Below are 18,117 nucleotides of genomic sequence, written 5' to 3'. Positions count from 1 at the left end.
ATAAGAATAAGAAAATAATTAGTGGCGGAAATGCTACCCCAGGTGTACAAAATATGTTTAAAGATTTTGGTGGGATTACATGCAACTAGGCTAATCGAACTCTGAACCCGTTTTGTTCGTTTGATAGAAAGACTAGTTTGTTCTAAACCTCACACACGTGGTAAGAGTTTTTGGCAGCACCACTTAACTCATGCTGGCCAATTAAGTTGCCTAATTGGATCACTGAAAATCACCAGGGATGGAATATCTCACAGTAGGGTGTGCCACCTTGTAACTCCAAACAGCGGCCGCAGACAACCTGTCCCCTTTAAGAGAAATTGGGTACGAATGAGCTCTGTAGCAAATGCAGTGGAACAGCACAGTCGGCTAACGTTAGCCAGCTAGTCTGCTAGTGTACCTGTGAGATACAGTGCAGAGGAAACAGAGCAGCAGGCATCCCCTTGCACATCCTAACAGCAAGCTGAGAGGCGTAGGAATGGGGGTCAGTTAATATTTTCTCAACGGTGATAACGATCAAGATGGTGTCGTGGATCATTTCTCGGATAGTTGTGTGAGTATGCCTTTTTCATGCGAACGTTTGTTCATCTAGCTTTCGGCCCTTGTTTTCCAATGCGGTTTCGCGAGCCAGTTGCCTGATGGCATAGGATGGTAACGAGATTTATCAGGGAAAGCCCAGTGAAAGCCTGAAAAATGTAAATGAACCACAGGACACACATGTAGAGGATAGCGTTTATTTCGATGTAGCCCACCTGCCGTTAATTCTAACGTTACATTGTAGCTTACAGTATTTGTAAAATGTATGCATGTCTATATTTCGACACTTCAAATCCATTACAATAACACAAACCTCACCGTGCTTGTTTAATGTTTGCTAATAGTAACGGTAACGTTGCTTTATTATTCAGCGGAGGAAGGCGCTGGATCCAGTATCGTAGATGTCGTTAATGGGTGTGATTTGTTTTTTCTTTTAATGGATTTTATGTGATTTATTTCATTATGATTCAGCAGTAACGCCAACACTATCCATTTGTGACAGACCCCTCGCCATATCAATATGGCAATATTGGCTAACAAGTTGTTAGCTGGCGTCGGATGGGAACCTGTTTCATTGGAGATGTTAAATGTCTTTGTATCATCATTTACATCGTTTCCTTATGATGAAGTGATTTCATTAATTCCAAATGGAATACTGTGGTGCCCTAGCTGTAGTTTATGCTTGTCACCCAATTGCCTAAATATAGGCCCTAGCCTACCTTATGGGCCAACGTACGTGACATCTCTCTCTCTCCATCAAATTATGCGACGCTAAACTCCCTAATCTGCTTCAGATGATCATGTCGACACTCTCTCTGTGATCTCTGTGCTTTGTTGTTCGACACAGGAGTCAGGACAGGACTAAGACATATTTATTATTATTATTATTATTGTTATGTTAGCTACATTCATCTAGTTGTAGTTGGTGGCAGCTGGATTGCCAAGTCATTTGCTATGTGCCTCCCAGTCCCATTCGAATTCAGGAAATGTTAATTTATGTCATGCTCTGCCCCTGCACATCTTAAAGTCAGAGATGGTAAAGTCTTGGACCACACCAGTCATGCCACAATGTAAACCTTGGTGGTAGTTTCCAGAGACTGAATCATACTGCCCTTGAAACCACAAATCTAGGACAGTGATGTCAGCCTATATTCCGCCCAGATTCTGATCAATGGAACTGATTGAGTTCCTCACCAGTATCTTGGGAGTAGCAAGCTTTATGATTCTACAGGCAGTGAGATTACTGTAAACGACACTGGGATGCTCGACACACACACACCTTAAAACAATGTAATTTTATGTGTCTGCCACACATTCGCTGCAGTGGACACGCATATGAATGCCAGCTTGATTTAGACACCATAGCAATGCGATCACTGCAGGTGTCGAATACCCACTACTACATTCTTAAACATGCACAAAGGATTCTTGCCCTCCACGAAGATAATTTACCACAGTCCAAGTGAAAGAGACAAACCTTCACAGCAAAGGCTTAGCTAAGGAGTGTGCCACACACACACACACACACACTTTCATTGCCTCAGCTGATGTCTGCTGTGAAGTGAGCAGGCGCGTTCTGCTGCCCATCCCAGCAGATGCAGCCGCGCCTCCAATACCAGTGCGCCCGGGCATCTTGTCACATCAGCACAAAGCGCACGCAGCCAGCCAGGGGCTCGGTCGGGAGCAGAGCAGCAAGCGTGTGTGTGTGTGTGTGAGAGAGAGAGAGAGCACGTGCTCAAGCGTCTGGGCCACATGCACTAGCCGAGGCCTACGTCTGTGTGACGTGGCCTTTTTTGCATTTTTTTGTTGTTTCCTGGGTTGGGGTGTGACTTCCTGATTTAATGAATAAAAACAATTTATCTTGATATTTCTAGATGAAGGCATGGTTTTGTTTGGAATGAATGTCATCCCGATCCATTATTATGACAAAGCAGCCAGATATGCCTGTGTTTTCAGTTGGTCTTAGATAAACAGGGGCAAATGGTGGGGTGCACCTTCATCATTTTAAGCTGTGTTCCATGCGCTGAAAAAATGTAGTGTAGCCTTATCTGCAGACTTGTTTTTAATACAAGGCTATTGTACTGCTGCAATGGCTGTGTGCAGATGTTTAGCAAAAACAAAATGTGCTGTCCTCTCCTCTTCTTTTTACAGTCTGGCTTTTGGAACCCTCTATCCAGCCTACTCATCCTACAAAGCTGTGAAAACGAAGAATGTGAAAGAATATGTAAGTGCCCTGCGTTACTCAAGAACAGTCACGCTGGCTGCAGTATGGGTTTACATACAGCCACGCTGTTTGATTGGTTTAAGGTTTTTTATTTTTTTTTTGTATTTATGAGATCCAATACTCTGTCTAGGCTATAATGGGTACTTCCAATTTATATGTAAGAGGAAAAATATCTCCAACTCCTCATTTGCTTGTTGTACGCATCCATCCCTGCTGTGGTTGTTCAGAAGCGGTTAGGCTGGGACCATGCAGCTAATCAGTGCAGACATTCAGTACAACTGCATCCTGTCTGCCTGTCTTCTGTTTTTTGGCTTAAATAAACAGGGCAGTAGCAAGCTATTGGAAAATGTGTGTGTGTGTGTGTGTGTGTAGGGGGGAAGGGGGAGGGGGCAAATGTCCAGAATATTTCCAACTATCCACGATATGATAAAATAATGTCCAAAGCATTTAAAGGCCATTTGACCAAGCAGAAAGACACACACAAGAGTTACCTCTTTCAATTGTTAAATACTTATTGTAGGTTGTCAAATTGGTTAAAGGCCCTTTCCTGTCCTAAAGGTATAGTTATGAACTCCATTTTATATCATGAAAAAAAAACACTGGCCCACCCAGCTATTCCCTTTGGTACAGCTCTGATAAATTATTTAAAACACAAAGAACAAAAAAAAGCCTAAGTAATCGTAATCGGCCATTTCTTTGTCCTGTTATGACTGTGTTTCACGTCCAGTGTATTACTGGATTTGTCACTGTGCGCTATACTTTTTTAGAAAGCCTAATTTCCTCAAGTTCTCTTTACTTGGTACTATAGAGCCATACGTTTTTGGGATGTCTGTATGCTGTACTATTATATAAGTATATATACTCTTTTGATCCTGTGAGGGAAATTTGGTCTCTGCATTTATCCCAATCCGTGAATTAGTGAAACACACTCAGCACACAGTGAACACAGTGAGGTGCAATACACACTAATCCCTGCGCAGTGAGCTGCCTGCAACAACAGCGGCGCTCGGGGAGCAGTGAGGGGTTAGGTGCCTTGCTCAAGGGCACTTCAGCCGTGCCTACTGGTCGGGGTTTGAACCGGAATCTGGTTACAAGTCCGAAGCGCTAACCAGTAGGCCACGGCTGCCCCAACATTATATTGCTTTTCAATTAATAATACCATACAAAATTATCTTGAGTATATATTCTATACTAATACTATACTATACTATACTATACTATACTACTTATACATGTCAGGAAACATGTCCATGTTGCCATATTTGTATTGTGGGTAACTTATTTGGGTGCCACTTTATTTGGATGGTCTCCTATAGACTATCTACAGATGTTGTTCAGACTATATAAAGACAATTGTTTGACACTAGCCGTGTTCACATTTGACATTTTTTTTTCAATCGGATTATCAGAACGGAGTATACTACCTCTTTCAATCCGATTGATAGTTTTGTCTGATCTGGCTGAATCCGATCGGTTGAGTTGTTTACATGAGGCTTTTATATTCCGATTGAGCCATTACTCCATTTGTAATCAATTTAAAAGTGTCCATGTAATAGGGGCTACTGTTAGCAACCATTTATAGTTAAGGTTAGGGATATTGTTGGGTTTCCGTTTGTTATATTTGGTAACAACGATTTTGAAAACTTAAGTTGAATTTAAACAAGCCACCCATAAAGTCTCTATAGGTAGACTATCCTAGAAATGTGTTATCCTATTAGGCTGTTAGCAGCAGTAGTCTAGATGTGCATTATTAGGCTGATGCTTTGGCATGGAACCAGATACTTTAGTGAGTATAGATCAACACCATTTCAACCTTTTTCCTCCTGAACAATGGAAAGGGACCGCACTGTGTAAAATACTACTGATTAAATCATGGCCACCCCTATGTTGACAATAATGCAGGGGGCATATAGTGTTAAATGATCCTGAGTGGAATTATTGACTTTTTTTGTACTGAAGTGGGAAATGTAAAGCTTAAATCTCATTTTCCAAGCAATTTGGTTTGTATAGATTTTTAAACAATGTATATCCCATTCCCATCATCCGCAATGTAAGCTTAACTAACTTGTCTACATTTCTTATTTTGTGATCACTTTTGTGACACATTTTTTGAGTGAGCGGGCAAATGTTTGTCAATGGCAGTGTCTCATGCCTTAACAGGTACCAGTAGGCCTTTTTCCCCATTAATGCCTCTTAGTGTAAACTACAGGGATCATTAGCAGGCTGCGTTGTCGGTAGGCTTCTTTTGCTGTCTTGAGTTTCAGCGCTCTTGTTTACCTTCAGCACTCTCAGCTCCGACCCCTCTGCCTCATCATGGTGAGGGCTCTCGTCGGTTGCCATGGAAACCCCCTCCGTCGGGGAGCGCAGTTGCTTTAGTCAGACGTTGTTGTGTGATGGGAGACTGCTCCATTTTTAGCCTCCTGTCAGTGTGTGGATCTCCCCACTGCATTTAAAGCTGTTGTTTGCCATTGTGTCTTAAGTCATTTGATAGAAAACTCGACAGAATAACAGCTCCAGTATCACATCATGCATGCATTTCAAGACCGCATGAACCGTAATCAAATAAGCGCCAGTAGCACAGATGTTCTCAAATGGGCCTCTTCAACCTCTTCAAAAACTCACGTGGTTGCTGTTTAAAGAACATCTCTATCTATGGGCCATACACAACAATAGTCTATCTGTTCTTATGTGATGGATCATGTTTATATCTCACTGCTTCTGTCACCCCGTGTGACTTGGTCATGCATAAGGAAATAGGGCTGCACACAGTGGAGAGCATGTGTGCTTTAGTTAGGCCATGCATGTGTTCACCATGTTCCAAGACATGTGTGGCTGCACGTGCTCACATGTGTTCCATGGCTAATTCTGTTGTGTGTGTGTGTGTGTGTGTGTGTGCGCGTGTGTTTGTGTTTTATTTCTGTCACTGGGTCTCAGGTGAAATGGATGATGTACTGGATAGTGTTTGCGTTCTTCACCACGGCGGAAACGATCACAGATCTGCTTCTCTCATGGTGAGTCACATGTGACTCACACAACCCCTCTCCTCTTCTTGCCTTCTACCCAGCATCACTGTGTAGTAAAATGATTAAGATGTTCTGAGCTATGAATTGCATTTCACTGTAAAACAAATATAAAGGAATATTAAAGAGCTCCATTTTTTTTTTTTTTATTAGTCTTGTTTGTGTCTACAATGCGACATTATCACTGCAGTAACTTTATAAAACACATCTTGTTTCTCACTCTTTAGTTAATCTATTTCCTTAAACACATTTTCTGGTACTAAGTAAATTTTCCCATGACCACCTCTAGGTTTCCCTTTTACTTTGAGCTGAAGATAGCCTTTGTCATCTGGCTGCTGTCGCCATACACAAAGGGTTCCAGCGTTCTCTATCGCAAGTTTGTGCACCCCACCCTCTCCAACAAGGAAAAGGTCAGAACATGCCCTCTCCTCTCGCCCTTCTTTTATGCTCAGACATCTAGCTGGATTAGAACTATTTTGTCCAGTTGGGTCAAAAACACATAATTAGCGTCACACTCCAGAGTGGTATACTACGAAGCAATGCTGTCCAGGTCACTTTGTTAGAAACCACTGATCTCAAAACAAGATGTCACTTCATAAAGAATACACACTTTTTTTTAGAGACCAATGTTTTTCCCAAAGTTGCCTGGGTAAGCCAGTAACCTCGCTTTGTAACATACCCATGTGGCATTAAGGAATGCTGTGTTATGGGAACTCCGCTTGCTTCTGTTTAGTAGTGCAAAGCATTAAAGGTAAACTATGCAGTATTGGCAATTTCCTTACTGTTTTCTCGTTTTTTGCTTCTTTTTCGCTGGCTCTGTCATGACGAATGTCTGAAAAACTCCATCGCTACCTTTTTCTAGCCGGTGCCTGGCGTGTATGTGTATTTGAATGCAGTAAAGCAATTCGTTACACTCGTTATACTTCCTGACACTGAGGCCGTCAGCCCGCCAGCCCACAGTTGCAAGGGTGGTTTTTCCGCTCACAGGCGCTAGGGGGAAGCGAGACGGCCACCGTTCAACCCAGAAAAAGTCATATAACCATTTCAATGACTCTGAAGCTGTTAAATGAAGGTAAATTAAGCTAAAAAACCTGCATAGTGTACCTTTAAAGTCCTTTCTTACAGAATACAGAGTACTGATCCAGAACTACCGTTGTGAAGTGCAGAGTATTGCAATGCACACATAGCATGCTTTGTAATGCACATTTGGTTATATCTGCTTGACTTGTATATAAATATATCTGACCCTCTGTTCCTATATGTACTGCAGGAGATTGATGAATACATCACTCAGGCGCGAGACCGCAGTTATGAGACCATGATGCGGTTTGGCAAGCGAGGCCTGAATCTGGCCGCCAATGCCGCAGTCACAGCAGCCACCAAGGTGAGTCTGTACCCCCAACGTGCCTGTGATACCAGATCTCCATTGACTGTTGTACTGGTAGAGCACAGTACAGAATAAAATTATTTGAATTCTGGTTCCAGTTTTAAATTGTAAATGTCACATGAGGATGTTTAATCCCCCATATTTAAATATTGTATATATGAGGAATGTTGAGGTATATTTTACGCTATATGTTTATTAGCATAGCTATCGACTAAGTTGACAATATGAATGCATACATCCCAATAGAGGAATAACCTAAATCGCCATGCTTACTGCAGTATGGCAAGGTACAGTATGCTTGGAATAGAAAAGTGGATGTGGGTGTGGATTTGAGAGGGCTGAGTGCTGTGTCCCCTGATGTCCTTATCTGACCCGTCACCTTTTGTCCTTATACGCTCTTGTTGCAGACGACAAAAATTAAATAAAAACAAAAGAGCATGCTTTTTATGGCCCCTAGACCAAGTAGCCTAGCATATGGCGCAGAGGCTAGTCATGCAATCTAGTGTGCATTTGCCTTGGAGTGCCCTTCTGTGGAAAACATTCCCTATGTGATCTGTTCTCATTACAACGGAGCCAAGTCTTGTGACTACAGATAAGGAGGACAGCAGCAGCAGGACTGGAGGGAGAAATAACAGGATGTTTCAGAGCCAGACCTTGCCGTTAGGCTGGCCAAACCCTAGATCAACTGCATGTCAGTCAGAGGGAGAGCGATATAGTCACATGCTTGTGAATGTTTATTATCTTAATACCAGATCTTTCCATACCAGCGCGGTGCCTTTAGACTGTTGTTTTTGTTATTGGGTTAACAACAACACATTACATGTATAGCACATTGTAAGGGGAACATTAAGGCTCTGACATACACATGAGTGTGTTGAGAGGTCTGGTCTTGGTGCTTTCCACCAACCCCCCCATCACACATGGTTTGTTTCTACTGTGTGCCTCTCTCCTCTCCTGTCCTAGTTAACCCCTCGTTCCCTCGCTCTGTGTGACCTACATTCCATTGTCCTTGGCTTTTTTTTTTGCCCTCGTTTCATCTGGCTGTCTCGACTTGAGCCTTATGCCCATGTCTAGTCTGTAGTACCCTTAAGTCCTTAATGTGAAGGTGCTCTCGCCATTTCGGCCATCTGCATCAGATTCCTATCATGCACCCTGCAGTCAAAGAGAAAGCTATTCATGCAAAAGCTATCCATGCAAAACTAGACTGTATGGCTTGTATTCTGCAATGTGTAGCTGAAGGGTTTTCCAATGTTGTGCCTTGTTTTTGTTTGTTTGTGGTCACAATGTTTAGTCAGCAGATTCTAAGCGTGACAGTTTTATGTTGGGGGGTTTACCTTAAAGGCAATATGTATGTATATGTGAATATTTGTAAATGTTTGAGCTTGTGTGCTTGTGATTTGGGTAGTTTTGGTAAATTGTGTGTGTGTGTGTGTGTGTGTGTCTGTCTGTCTGTTTGTTTGTGTGTGTGTGTGTGTGTGTGTGTGTGTGTCTGATATGCATATAGAAATCTTATACACACATGCATGCAGTTGTTTATGTGTACATGCAGGTGTTTGAGGTGTGCTTGTCTGTGCAGGGGCAGGGTGTCTTGTCCGAGAAGCTGCGCAGTTTCAGCATGCAGGATCTGACGCTCATTCAGGACGACCAGGAGCTGCTGGACCCTTCGGAGGATATGAGCACTGGCAGCCAGACCCTCCCACGCGCACGCAGCACATCACGCCAAAGTACGTCCCTTACTCACCTGGCATGTTCACACCCTGTCTGAATACTGGGTGGGTAGCTGGATGGATGGGTGGGTAGTTAGTTGGATGGGTGGATGGATGGATGGTAGCTGGGTGGATGGGTGGGTAGTTGGATGGATGGATGGATGGATGGTAGCTGGGTGGATGGGTGGGTAGTTGGATGGGTGGATGGATGGGTGGATGGATGGGTAACTGGGTGGCTGGGTGGGTAGTTGGATGGGTGGGTGGATGGATGGCGTAATTCTTTTTCTTAAAAGGGAACTCCAGCCGTTTTTAACATGGGGACCTGATGTTTGAGGTCACAGAGTACTGTTGGAAGGGGGAAGAAAATTGGTGCTACATAGCTCAAATTGACAGTGCAGGCTTGTGGCTACAGAGGTATGCTATAGGGCAGGGGTCTCAAACTCAAATGAGCTGGGGGCCACTTCTGCCAATGTCATCTGACTGGAGGGCCAAGTCAGTGTTAAAGAATAATACAAAAAAGAACAGCCATTTTCTAAAATGCAATGTTTTTTCAAATACTGTATTTTCAAACACAAAACTACAACCAGAAAAGTCTTTTTTTTTTTTTTTATCTTTTTTTAGACACCTGTGCTAGCAACCTTAGCTTATAAATAAAATAATGATAAAATAAATATTAATACAAATTATAAAAACAAACAAAAAAGCATAAAAACATGTAGGCCTATGTGTGTGTTTCATACCAAATAAAAATATTTTCCTCTCATAACTTTTTTTAAACCTGGCAAACTAGGCGTCAGGGTTAAGAAAGCAACACCATTGGATTTGTATATCAAAATGTCAAAAGGCCATGGCTTGAAAGTGGTCAGAGATAAAGTCCTACTGTAAATGTAAAAATCTTTGAGTATAAACAAAAGTTTATGAAGGGGGTACATTTACCTATCTAATTTGCCACTGGATGGCAAGCAACCTCAAATTATGCACCTTTCAGTAAATACTGGATGAACATATTTGAGCAGGTTTACTTTCTTTTTTGTCATATTACCCACATAGCAAATTAACAGGAAAACACCTAAGATGTATACCAACAATAATAAACTATTACTAGCCTATAACCACAAGGTCTACAATAAAGTATCCTGGTCAAATCAGTTCCTATCGCGGGTGACTTTGTAGTTCTTCAGAGTACCCCTGCTGTCTGTACCACGCCCATAACGGACATAATCACGATTACCACTGCAACCTCCAAGCTATGTTGGGCAGAGGATCGAAATAAGCATGGTACAGTATGCTTAGTGGACACCGTCCTATACACGCAAAAACGCACCTCCATTCACAGACGCACCGTGACTACCACTGTCAGAAGACGATCGATCATAATCTCCAAAAACATTTGATGTAGGCCTTTTTCTGCTTCAATTTGTGCAAAACTATGGCCTGCATCACTTCCGCATCATTACAAATGCACATCTTCGTGTTTCTCGCGTGTAGCCTAATAGAAGTATTTCCTGAAAACGTTGAGCGGCGACTTTGGGTTTGAATCAAGCTCTGGATGTCTAGCAAATATTGGAGGAGAGTACAAATGAGATTTGTCCGTACTTGGATCTATCGTCTATTTTAATCAGTATTGTGGTTTGTCGCAATTAAAAATGCCCTCAAGGGCCAGATTTCATTATTATTTTGACATAGGTCGTGGGCCGGAATTGGGCCGGACAGGGGGCAGATTTCAAACTGTGTCTGAGTCTGTTAGGAGGCACAATGTCATTAAAATGCATCCTGAATAGGATCCTCACGAAACACCACTGTGCATTTTAATCGTTGTAATTGTAAATCCAGTGTTTGGACAGGAAGTGACTAACAATGGTATTCGACTGCCTGTACAAACACTGGATTTATACTTTCTTTAACTCTTTAACTGACATTTAACTCTCAATAGTCTTTTATATTAATCTTTAGGACTTGGTTGGTGGACAACCCTCATTAGAGTTAGTATAAATGTATGTACAGTACATATTTGTTAGTTATCACAAGTTTCCTGAAAACCGTTAACATGTGTTCACATGTTGTATTCTTTTAGTCTGAGCAAGTAGTCTCAAGTAGACTCATGGAGCACTATCTGTTCATTTAAAGAGAAACTATGCAGCATTGGCAATTTCTTCGCTGTTTTTGCATTTTTTTTTTTAGCTGGTTCTGTCATGACTAATGTCTGAGAAACTCCATCGCTACCTTGTTCTAGCCGGTGCCTGGCATGTATGTGTATTTAAATGCAGTAAAGCAATTTGCTACGCTCGTTATACTTCCTGACACTGAGGCCGCGGGCCCACAGTTGCAAGGGTGGTTTTCCGCTCACAGGCGCTAGGGGGAAGCGAGACGGCCACCATTCAACCCGAAAAAAGTCATATAACCATTCCAATGACTCCGAAGCAGTTAAGTTAAGCTAATTAAACTAAAAAACCTGCATATTAGGCTAGAAAACCTGCATAGTTCGCCTTTAACCTAAAGTGTTCTTTCTCCAATGCTACTGCTAAATGCACAGTGTAGGGTATTGGTGAACTGTGTGAAGCTTACTGCTTTTACAACCTCACAAGCATATGCAAAATGCATAAAATGTGGTGTTGAACATGAGCCAAGCATTTGTCCTAATCTCTCCGCAACACAGCTGTTGAATGTTGATCCACATCACAGTCCTCAGCTGGAAATTGTGGGATAAACACTGTTCCGCGTGTGTCCAGTTAGACCCTGATGGAGTTGACTAAGGCCATGCAGTGTGGAGAGGACGGTTAAACAGGCAGGCCGTTTGTCTGCCCTGCTGATGGGACAAGCACGTTTAAAAAAAAAAAAAAAAAAGAAAGAAAGCAAGAGAAAAAGCCCGTTGGAGTCGTCAGAGAGCAGACTGCTGATCACTGTGAAGGCCAGGAAAGGGGGTGTGGGGGGGAGGGGGGGAGAGAGAGAGTCATGTGGTCAGTAGGGACAGGAGGATCAGGGGGTGCGTGTCAGGAAACGAAATGGAGTGAGTGGGAGAGGGAAACTCAGAGCGAGAGAGAGAGGCAGACGGGCAGAGCTAGTATGCCATGCATCATATGTGGAGAGAGGGGGATGGGGGGAGGGAGAGAGAGAGGGGAAAGAGAGAGGGGAAAAGGGTATGAGAGGACGGGGTTGTTGGAAGGCCTCGCCTCAGGCCAGAGTGACTCAGAGGTGCCTCCTGTGTATCTGTCTGTCCACTGCTCACTGGCAGAGATTGAAGAGCAGCCATCCAGAGGGCAACGGAGAGGGAGAGAGAGAGAGCGACACAACGAAAGGGGGAGGAAATAAAAGTGAGAGAAAGAGAGTGAAAGAGAAAGGGAGGGAGAGAGGAGGAGGAGAGTGGGGGAAAGTGTGAAATGGAAAAAGAGTGCTAGCAAGAGAGAGAAAGGGAGCAATTGAGGGAAGTCAAATAGGATTAAACGCAGCTGACTCGGGTGCTGCTCTCCGGAGCGGAGACTGAATGAGTGACATGCAGTGGAGAGGAGGCTGGTGGGGGCCAGGGATTGTGGGGAAAGATTAGAGAAGGACTGGGGTTTTTGCTTGTGGGCTTCCACCGAGCCTGAGCCTGGGTCTGGTTCTGTCTCTCTTCTGAAGCGCGATCCGCGGCGGCAGTGGCGGCTGTCGTGGCTGAGGACGCGCATCACAGCTCCAGCGACCAGTCGGACACCAGGACCGAGCACTCGGACGAGGACGTGGTGGAGAAAACGACGACTGTGAAGCGCACGCCCAGTGTGAAGGCGGTCAAGAAACCAGCCGCCACCAAAACGGAGGTACGCAGTTGTCTGGACACACACACATACACACACAGAAAAGCCTCAGGCTTATGCATGCATATGCCTGGTGTCTAAGCCAACAAGCTGGAACAAACAAATCTCTCTCTCTCTCTCTCTCTCTCTCTCTCTCTCTCTCTCTCTCTCTCTCTCTCTCTCTCTCTCTCTCTCTCTCTCTCTCTCTCTCTCTCTCTCTCTCTCCCCCCCAAGCCCTCAGTATTGTAGTGCTCTTTTCCTCACTCTCATTGTGAGCTGTCAGAAATGCACTGTTCTCTGCCAAAGAGGAAGCACCAGCTTCAATGCTGAGTGCGATCGTTAGCGCTGCCAAAACTGCCTCCCAGTGATGAGGGTACAGCACAGCGCTGTGCTGTGCAGTGCAGTACAGGCCTCCCTTTTTGTGCATACACACACACAGGAAAAATACTGCTGCCTCTTCTAGTCTATAAAACATGTACGCACAGACAGGCATGCAGACACAGATATATGAACACACACACACCAGATGAATAGTGCGGTTCCTCTCTGGCCCTTTTAGGCTGTTAGTCACTCTGAATGCAGCAGCACAGACACTGGCACAGCACAGCATCACTCTGCAGTCAGAAAATAATGGATGAGTCCACACCCCTTCCTCTCCTCTTCTCTCCATTTCTTTTCTTCTTGCTTTTACCTTCCTCTCTAGCTTTCTTCTCTCCTCCTGTTTTCTTCCCATCTCATGCCTTCTCTCCATCTACTCCATTTTTGCTGCAGTCCATTTCCATCACTCTCTACTAATACAGATTTCATCCTCATCACCTGTGCATCTACCACTAAGTGTCTTTCTTTTTTCTCTCTTTCCCTTTTTCCCTTTCTCTCTCTCTCTCACTCTCTCTCTCACTCTCTCTCACACTCTCTCTCTCACTCTCTCTCACACTCTCTCTCACACTCTCTCTCACACTCTCTCTCTCTCTCTCTCTCTCTCTCTCTCCCTCACACACTCTCTTGTCCCTCTCTCTCCCACAATCTGTCACACCCACACACTCGATAAAAACCATTTCCTTATGTAAGTGTCTCATAAAAGCACAGTTAGACAGAGCCATATCCATATACTGAACCCTCCATTCAGCGGGTGCTTGATGGCCCGCTGTCGTCATGTGAACCTTTTACCTTGCCATGCTTCATGAATGGGCCGATTGAGGAATGCACTCTGCGATCTGTGACTTGACCTTTAGTTAGCATCCAGGAGGTGGACAAAGTTCTCTCTTCTAATTCTCTGATTCCTTTTTCTTCTTTTTTATCACTTTTTTCATTTATGTCTGTACCTTTGATTTTCTTTCGGCCACTCTCTCCATCTCCTGACAGACGACTAAGACGGTGAAGAAACAGCCAAAGAAGAAGACCACCGCTGCAGCTGGCAAAGAGGCCGAGACGCCCTGAGCGCCCAACTCCATCTCTGGCCCACCAACACAGACACTTACACACAGATACACAGATACACACACGGAGACGCTTACACACACACACACACACACACACACACACACACACACACACACACACGTGCACACAGGCATAGGTACATGCTGGCACGGTGCCTGGCAGTGGTGTATTTTTCAGTCCTCTGAGACCAGCTTCACTTTAAGCATTTTCAATCCATAAGTGCACCGCGCTCAAGATTTTTTTTCTCTCTTACTACCATAGGATATGTGAGGAAGGTGTGTGTGTGAGAGAGTTAATGTGTGTTTGACATGGGTTACATTCAAGGGTGTCTCTACCCTAATCTTATTTTGTCTGTAGGCCTCATTTCCAAGAGCATTTCGTGTCAACCACTACACCAAGCACAGATGAACAACAGACTCTTTTTTTTTTTTTTTTTTTCTTTTCTTTTTTTTCCCCATCTCTCTCCACTCCAGTTGATGTTAGCTTACCTCATTAGAAGCCAGTGTTCTCCACCCTCACACACTCTCGTCTCTCTCAAATAGTAACTACAGGCCAGCGCCTCTACAGCTTCTGCTAAGTAGGCCAGACAACACGGCTAGCAGCGCTCTAAAAGAGGACTCGAGGGGCCTAGCTAGCTTTCGCTTTTTTGTTTTTAGTAAGGCCACCCGCCAAAGAGAGCCGTGTCCTCAATCGCAGGCGGCCTCCTCGGCTTCCAGTGTCCTCAATCGCAGACGGCCTCCTCGGTGGAGAGGGAGGAAGGGGCCGAGCGGCGCTCTTGAAACGTCTGCACCATTTCAAGCAGACGCGCTCGTCTCTGTGTATAGCAGCACTGGGGCTCCCGTGGGTAGGACGGTTATACTTCCCCCATCCACTTGAAACTTTTCTAGAGAAGGGACAGGGAGTTGGTGGGTTAAAGTGACGGACGTTGCCGCGGCCCGTTTAGGTGGTTGAGCTTGACATTTTTGTCTGTAATCTGTTCCTCAAAAAGTGGCCTTCGGGATAAGGGGTTTGGGGGCTACAATGTCTGGACTACTGATAAATTCTTGAGGTGAGTCCACGGGAGTTGTTTTATTAGTTTGTGCGCAAGTGCAGCGTAGTTCTCGCTGTAGTGGGCACTTCAAGTGGAGTACTACTCAGTCTCCTTTTATTGCAATTCATTTGCCATTTAGATTTTTCAAAAAAGTACTGCAAGTTTTTAGTTTACACTGAGCATTTTCCCTCTGACAACAGTCCTCAGACACTTTGTCCATTCAGACAAAACTGAGGTACATTTCAATGCCTACTTAATTCTTATTTGCTTTATGCTTGTGTGTGTTTGTGTGAGTAGACATTCTTTTATTTTTAGACAGTGTTAGACACAACCTCCTCTTTCATACTCCGTTGTTATGAAGTGACTACAAAAGTAGTACCCTCTTCCCACAACACCAACCAATCACATCTTCACTTCCTGTGTGAGGTAATTTATCGATATATACAATCCAGCTCTTGGGTAGAGGTTGGCTGAGAAAGCTCTAGAATCTTTTTCTCATTCTTTTTGGCATTCTAGTTTTTAGGAATCTACACCACCTAGTGCGTGTCTGTGGCTAGGACATGAGACGCTTCAATATCTGTGTGTCAGTTCTGCTGTGATTGTTCCTCCATACTCTGGAGCTTGCTTACACCAGATGTCGATGTTTTGTTTTCTAGCTTAACTTCAATTACATTGCATTCTTGCCTGGTGTTTTGCGTCGAGCCGGGCGAGTGACTCTGTGATATCTCACTGGAAATGGTCACTTACGAACGCAAGTCAGGTTCATCAGTCTGTGTCACTGTTGTAACAAAGCATTAACTGGATAACCGATATATATATATATATATATATATATATATATATATATATATATATATATATATATATATATATATATATCAAGTGTCTTCTATTTTTTGAGCGCTTGGAACCTCTGTATCTGCTGTTTTTTTGATGGGGCAACAGTCTGGCTCTTTTGGAGTACTCTGTCCTAAAGTCTCTGGAAGGGCAAGCAATGAAGTGGGGGAAGCCACTTGTAGGTCCAGTCAGTGAAATGCTGGTCTGGACAGTCAGTGTTAAAGAGTTGTTTACTAATATACTTTTGTGAAAGGGGTGTACTTAGTTTGCTGAAATGCAACAGTTGTGGATGGAACCCAAACAGGCAAATCCAGAGTTTGTTTGATCTTAACTTGCATGAGGGAAAAGGGGACTCGTTTGAAATAACTTGCCCTAGAGTGCATAGCCTCCAGAATATCCCCGTGCCCACGAAAAAGCATGAGACGACTGCACCTGTGCACTTGCAACAATGGGTGGTGTAATTGCACCATTAACCACTAGGGGGCATTGGTGCCCTTACCATACAGGGGAGCGGGGGGGCGACGGCTTCAAAAACGTTTGTGAAATTGCTGAAACAATGTATCTGTAAATATTGTTCTACTGACTGTACAATTTGAGCTTGCTTGCCTTATTCTCTTCAGTAGGATTCTTGATGGATCTCTGTTTTATTGTTTCTTTGGGGGGGATTCTTATTCATGGTTTCTCTCTACTCTGGGAGGAAAGGTCTGTCAGGGTCTATCCCAGTTGAAGTACTGTCCATATGGAAATATAATTTAAATTCTATCTTCATTTTAATGCTTACATGTCTGTCTGTTAGTTACCCCTCGTAGCGCTTTACCTAAATTTAAGGTTTCTCATGTTCTGGTACTTTCCATTTATCAGTCTTTATGGAGTAAGTAGGCCTGTTTTTAGGCCTCCATGGCGAACAAAGTCATCACTGGCCAGTCTGAACCAGACCAGTGGAGCCTTCTGACCACATAGTCATTCAGTGGACACTGGTTTACTAATGCAAATGCATGGCCTCTCATCAAAACATGCTCCTTTTAAATAGCCTGCGTTTTTCAAAGTGTTTTATTTTATTTATTAAAGTGTGTTTTTGAAAACGTTATCACTTCATCGCATATCTCTCTCCAGCGTAATTGCTTCTTCACAATAAGTAGTGATATGTTGGCATCCTGCTGATGGTGGGAGAGCAGCCTTGGATCATGTTAGGATGATGCCATGCATTTTGCCGGTGCGAGGACTACTGTGTTTACCCAATAGCAACATAAATGCCACTTTATTTTTAAAATGCTAAAGCAAGCTCTTTTAAAAAAAGGTTTGCGTTCCACACATTTGTGGAATAGACCTTTCCTTCCCTTTATTTGTGATCTGTGAGCTCAAACTAAGGTGGAAGATGTCTTCCAAATCTGAGTAGAACAGCTTGTTTGCACTCCTCTTTCTCCCCCGATTTGGCTCTTAATTTGGTGTGTGTACCATAAGATTTCTTTTATTTTAAGCTGCTGTGTTTCTGCACTGAATAGATGATGTCTCACATACTCAAGTTATCGAAGGAAAAAGTAATCATTTCTTGTCGACATATCACTTGGACATTCTTGTATGAAATTTTATTTATCATTTTGATATTTATTTTTTTGTTTCTTTTTGTTTTGGGTTTTAGTGTGTGTTTGATATCAGTATTATTGTGCATAGGCTTTCAATTGTGAGAGAATACAACATTGTAATATATTATTTGTGCCAATTCTCAATACTCCACTATAATAAAACATAAAGTATAAGTTCAACTTCCTGTGCAGGGTTTCTGCTAACCACCATGTCTGAACAGTCATGTATCCATAATAAATGCTACTAATAAAATACCAATATTACCTGGTTCAATGTGCCATTCTTGTTTTTAGGCAAACTGTTTCTATATAGGTTTTAGGCTTTGCATGCTAAGTGTAAATACAAGATACACTGTTGTGCTCACAAGTTTGCATACCCTAGCAGAATTTGTGAAATATTGGCCAGTTTTTAGAAAATATGAAATGTTTGCTGCAAGATCATTCTTTTAATTAGCCATAGTGGTCAGTTGAAGCCATTTTGGTCAGGATGCAAAGAAAATTTCTTAACCCTTGTGTTATCCTCAAATCTTACCGACACTCTTTATCCTTGGGGTCAATTTGACCCCAGCTAAATAAACCCTCAGAAAAT

The 18,117-nt window shown here is 43.2% G+C and overlaps 1 protein-coding gene across 2 annotated transcripts; it reads left to right on the top strand.

The window, feature by feature from the left end:
- Window positions 1-229: 229 nt before the first annotated feature.
- On the top strand, window positions 230-17,797 carry reep2 (receptor accessory protein 2). 2 transcript variants are annotated; one of them, XM_042074836.1, is made up of 8 exons: window positions 230-550; window positions 2,686-2,758; window positions 5,693-5,769; window positions 6,068-6,188; window positions 7,049-7,162; window positions 8,748-8,889; window positions 12,487-12,662; window positions 14,001-17,797. In XM_042074836.1, the coding sequence occupies exons 1-8, from the start codon at window positions 519-521 to the stop codon at window positions 14,073-14,075; spliced, it is 810 nt and encodes a 269-aa protein (XP_041930770.1). In that variant the 5' UTR covers window positions 230-518; the 3' UTR covers window positions 14,076-17,797. The 2 variants fall into 2 exon arrangements, with proteins under 2 accessions (XP_041930770.1, XP_041930769.1); XM_042074835.1 differs by having other exon boundaries at window positions 235-550; window positions 8,742-8,889.
- Window positions 17,798-18,117: the final 320 nt, after the last annotated feature.

The sequence above is a fragment of the Alosa sapidissima genome, chromosome 20 (genome assembly GCF_018492685.1).
Source record: "Alosa sapidissima isolate fAloSap1 chromosome 20, fAloSap1.pri, whole genome shotgun sequence".
NCBI classification, from domain to species: domain Eukaryota; kingdom Metazoa; phylum Chordata; class Actinopteri; order Clupeiformes; family Clupeidae; genus Alosa; species Alosa sapidissima.
The sequence above is the reverse complement of the archived record's forward strand: the minus strand, read 5'-3'. Positions and strand labels throughout refer to the sequence as shown.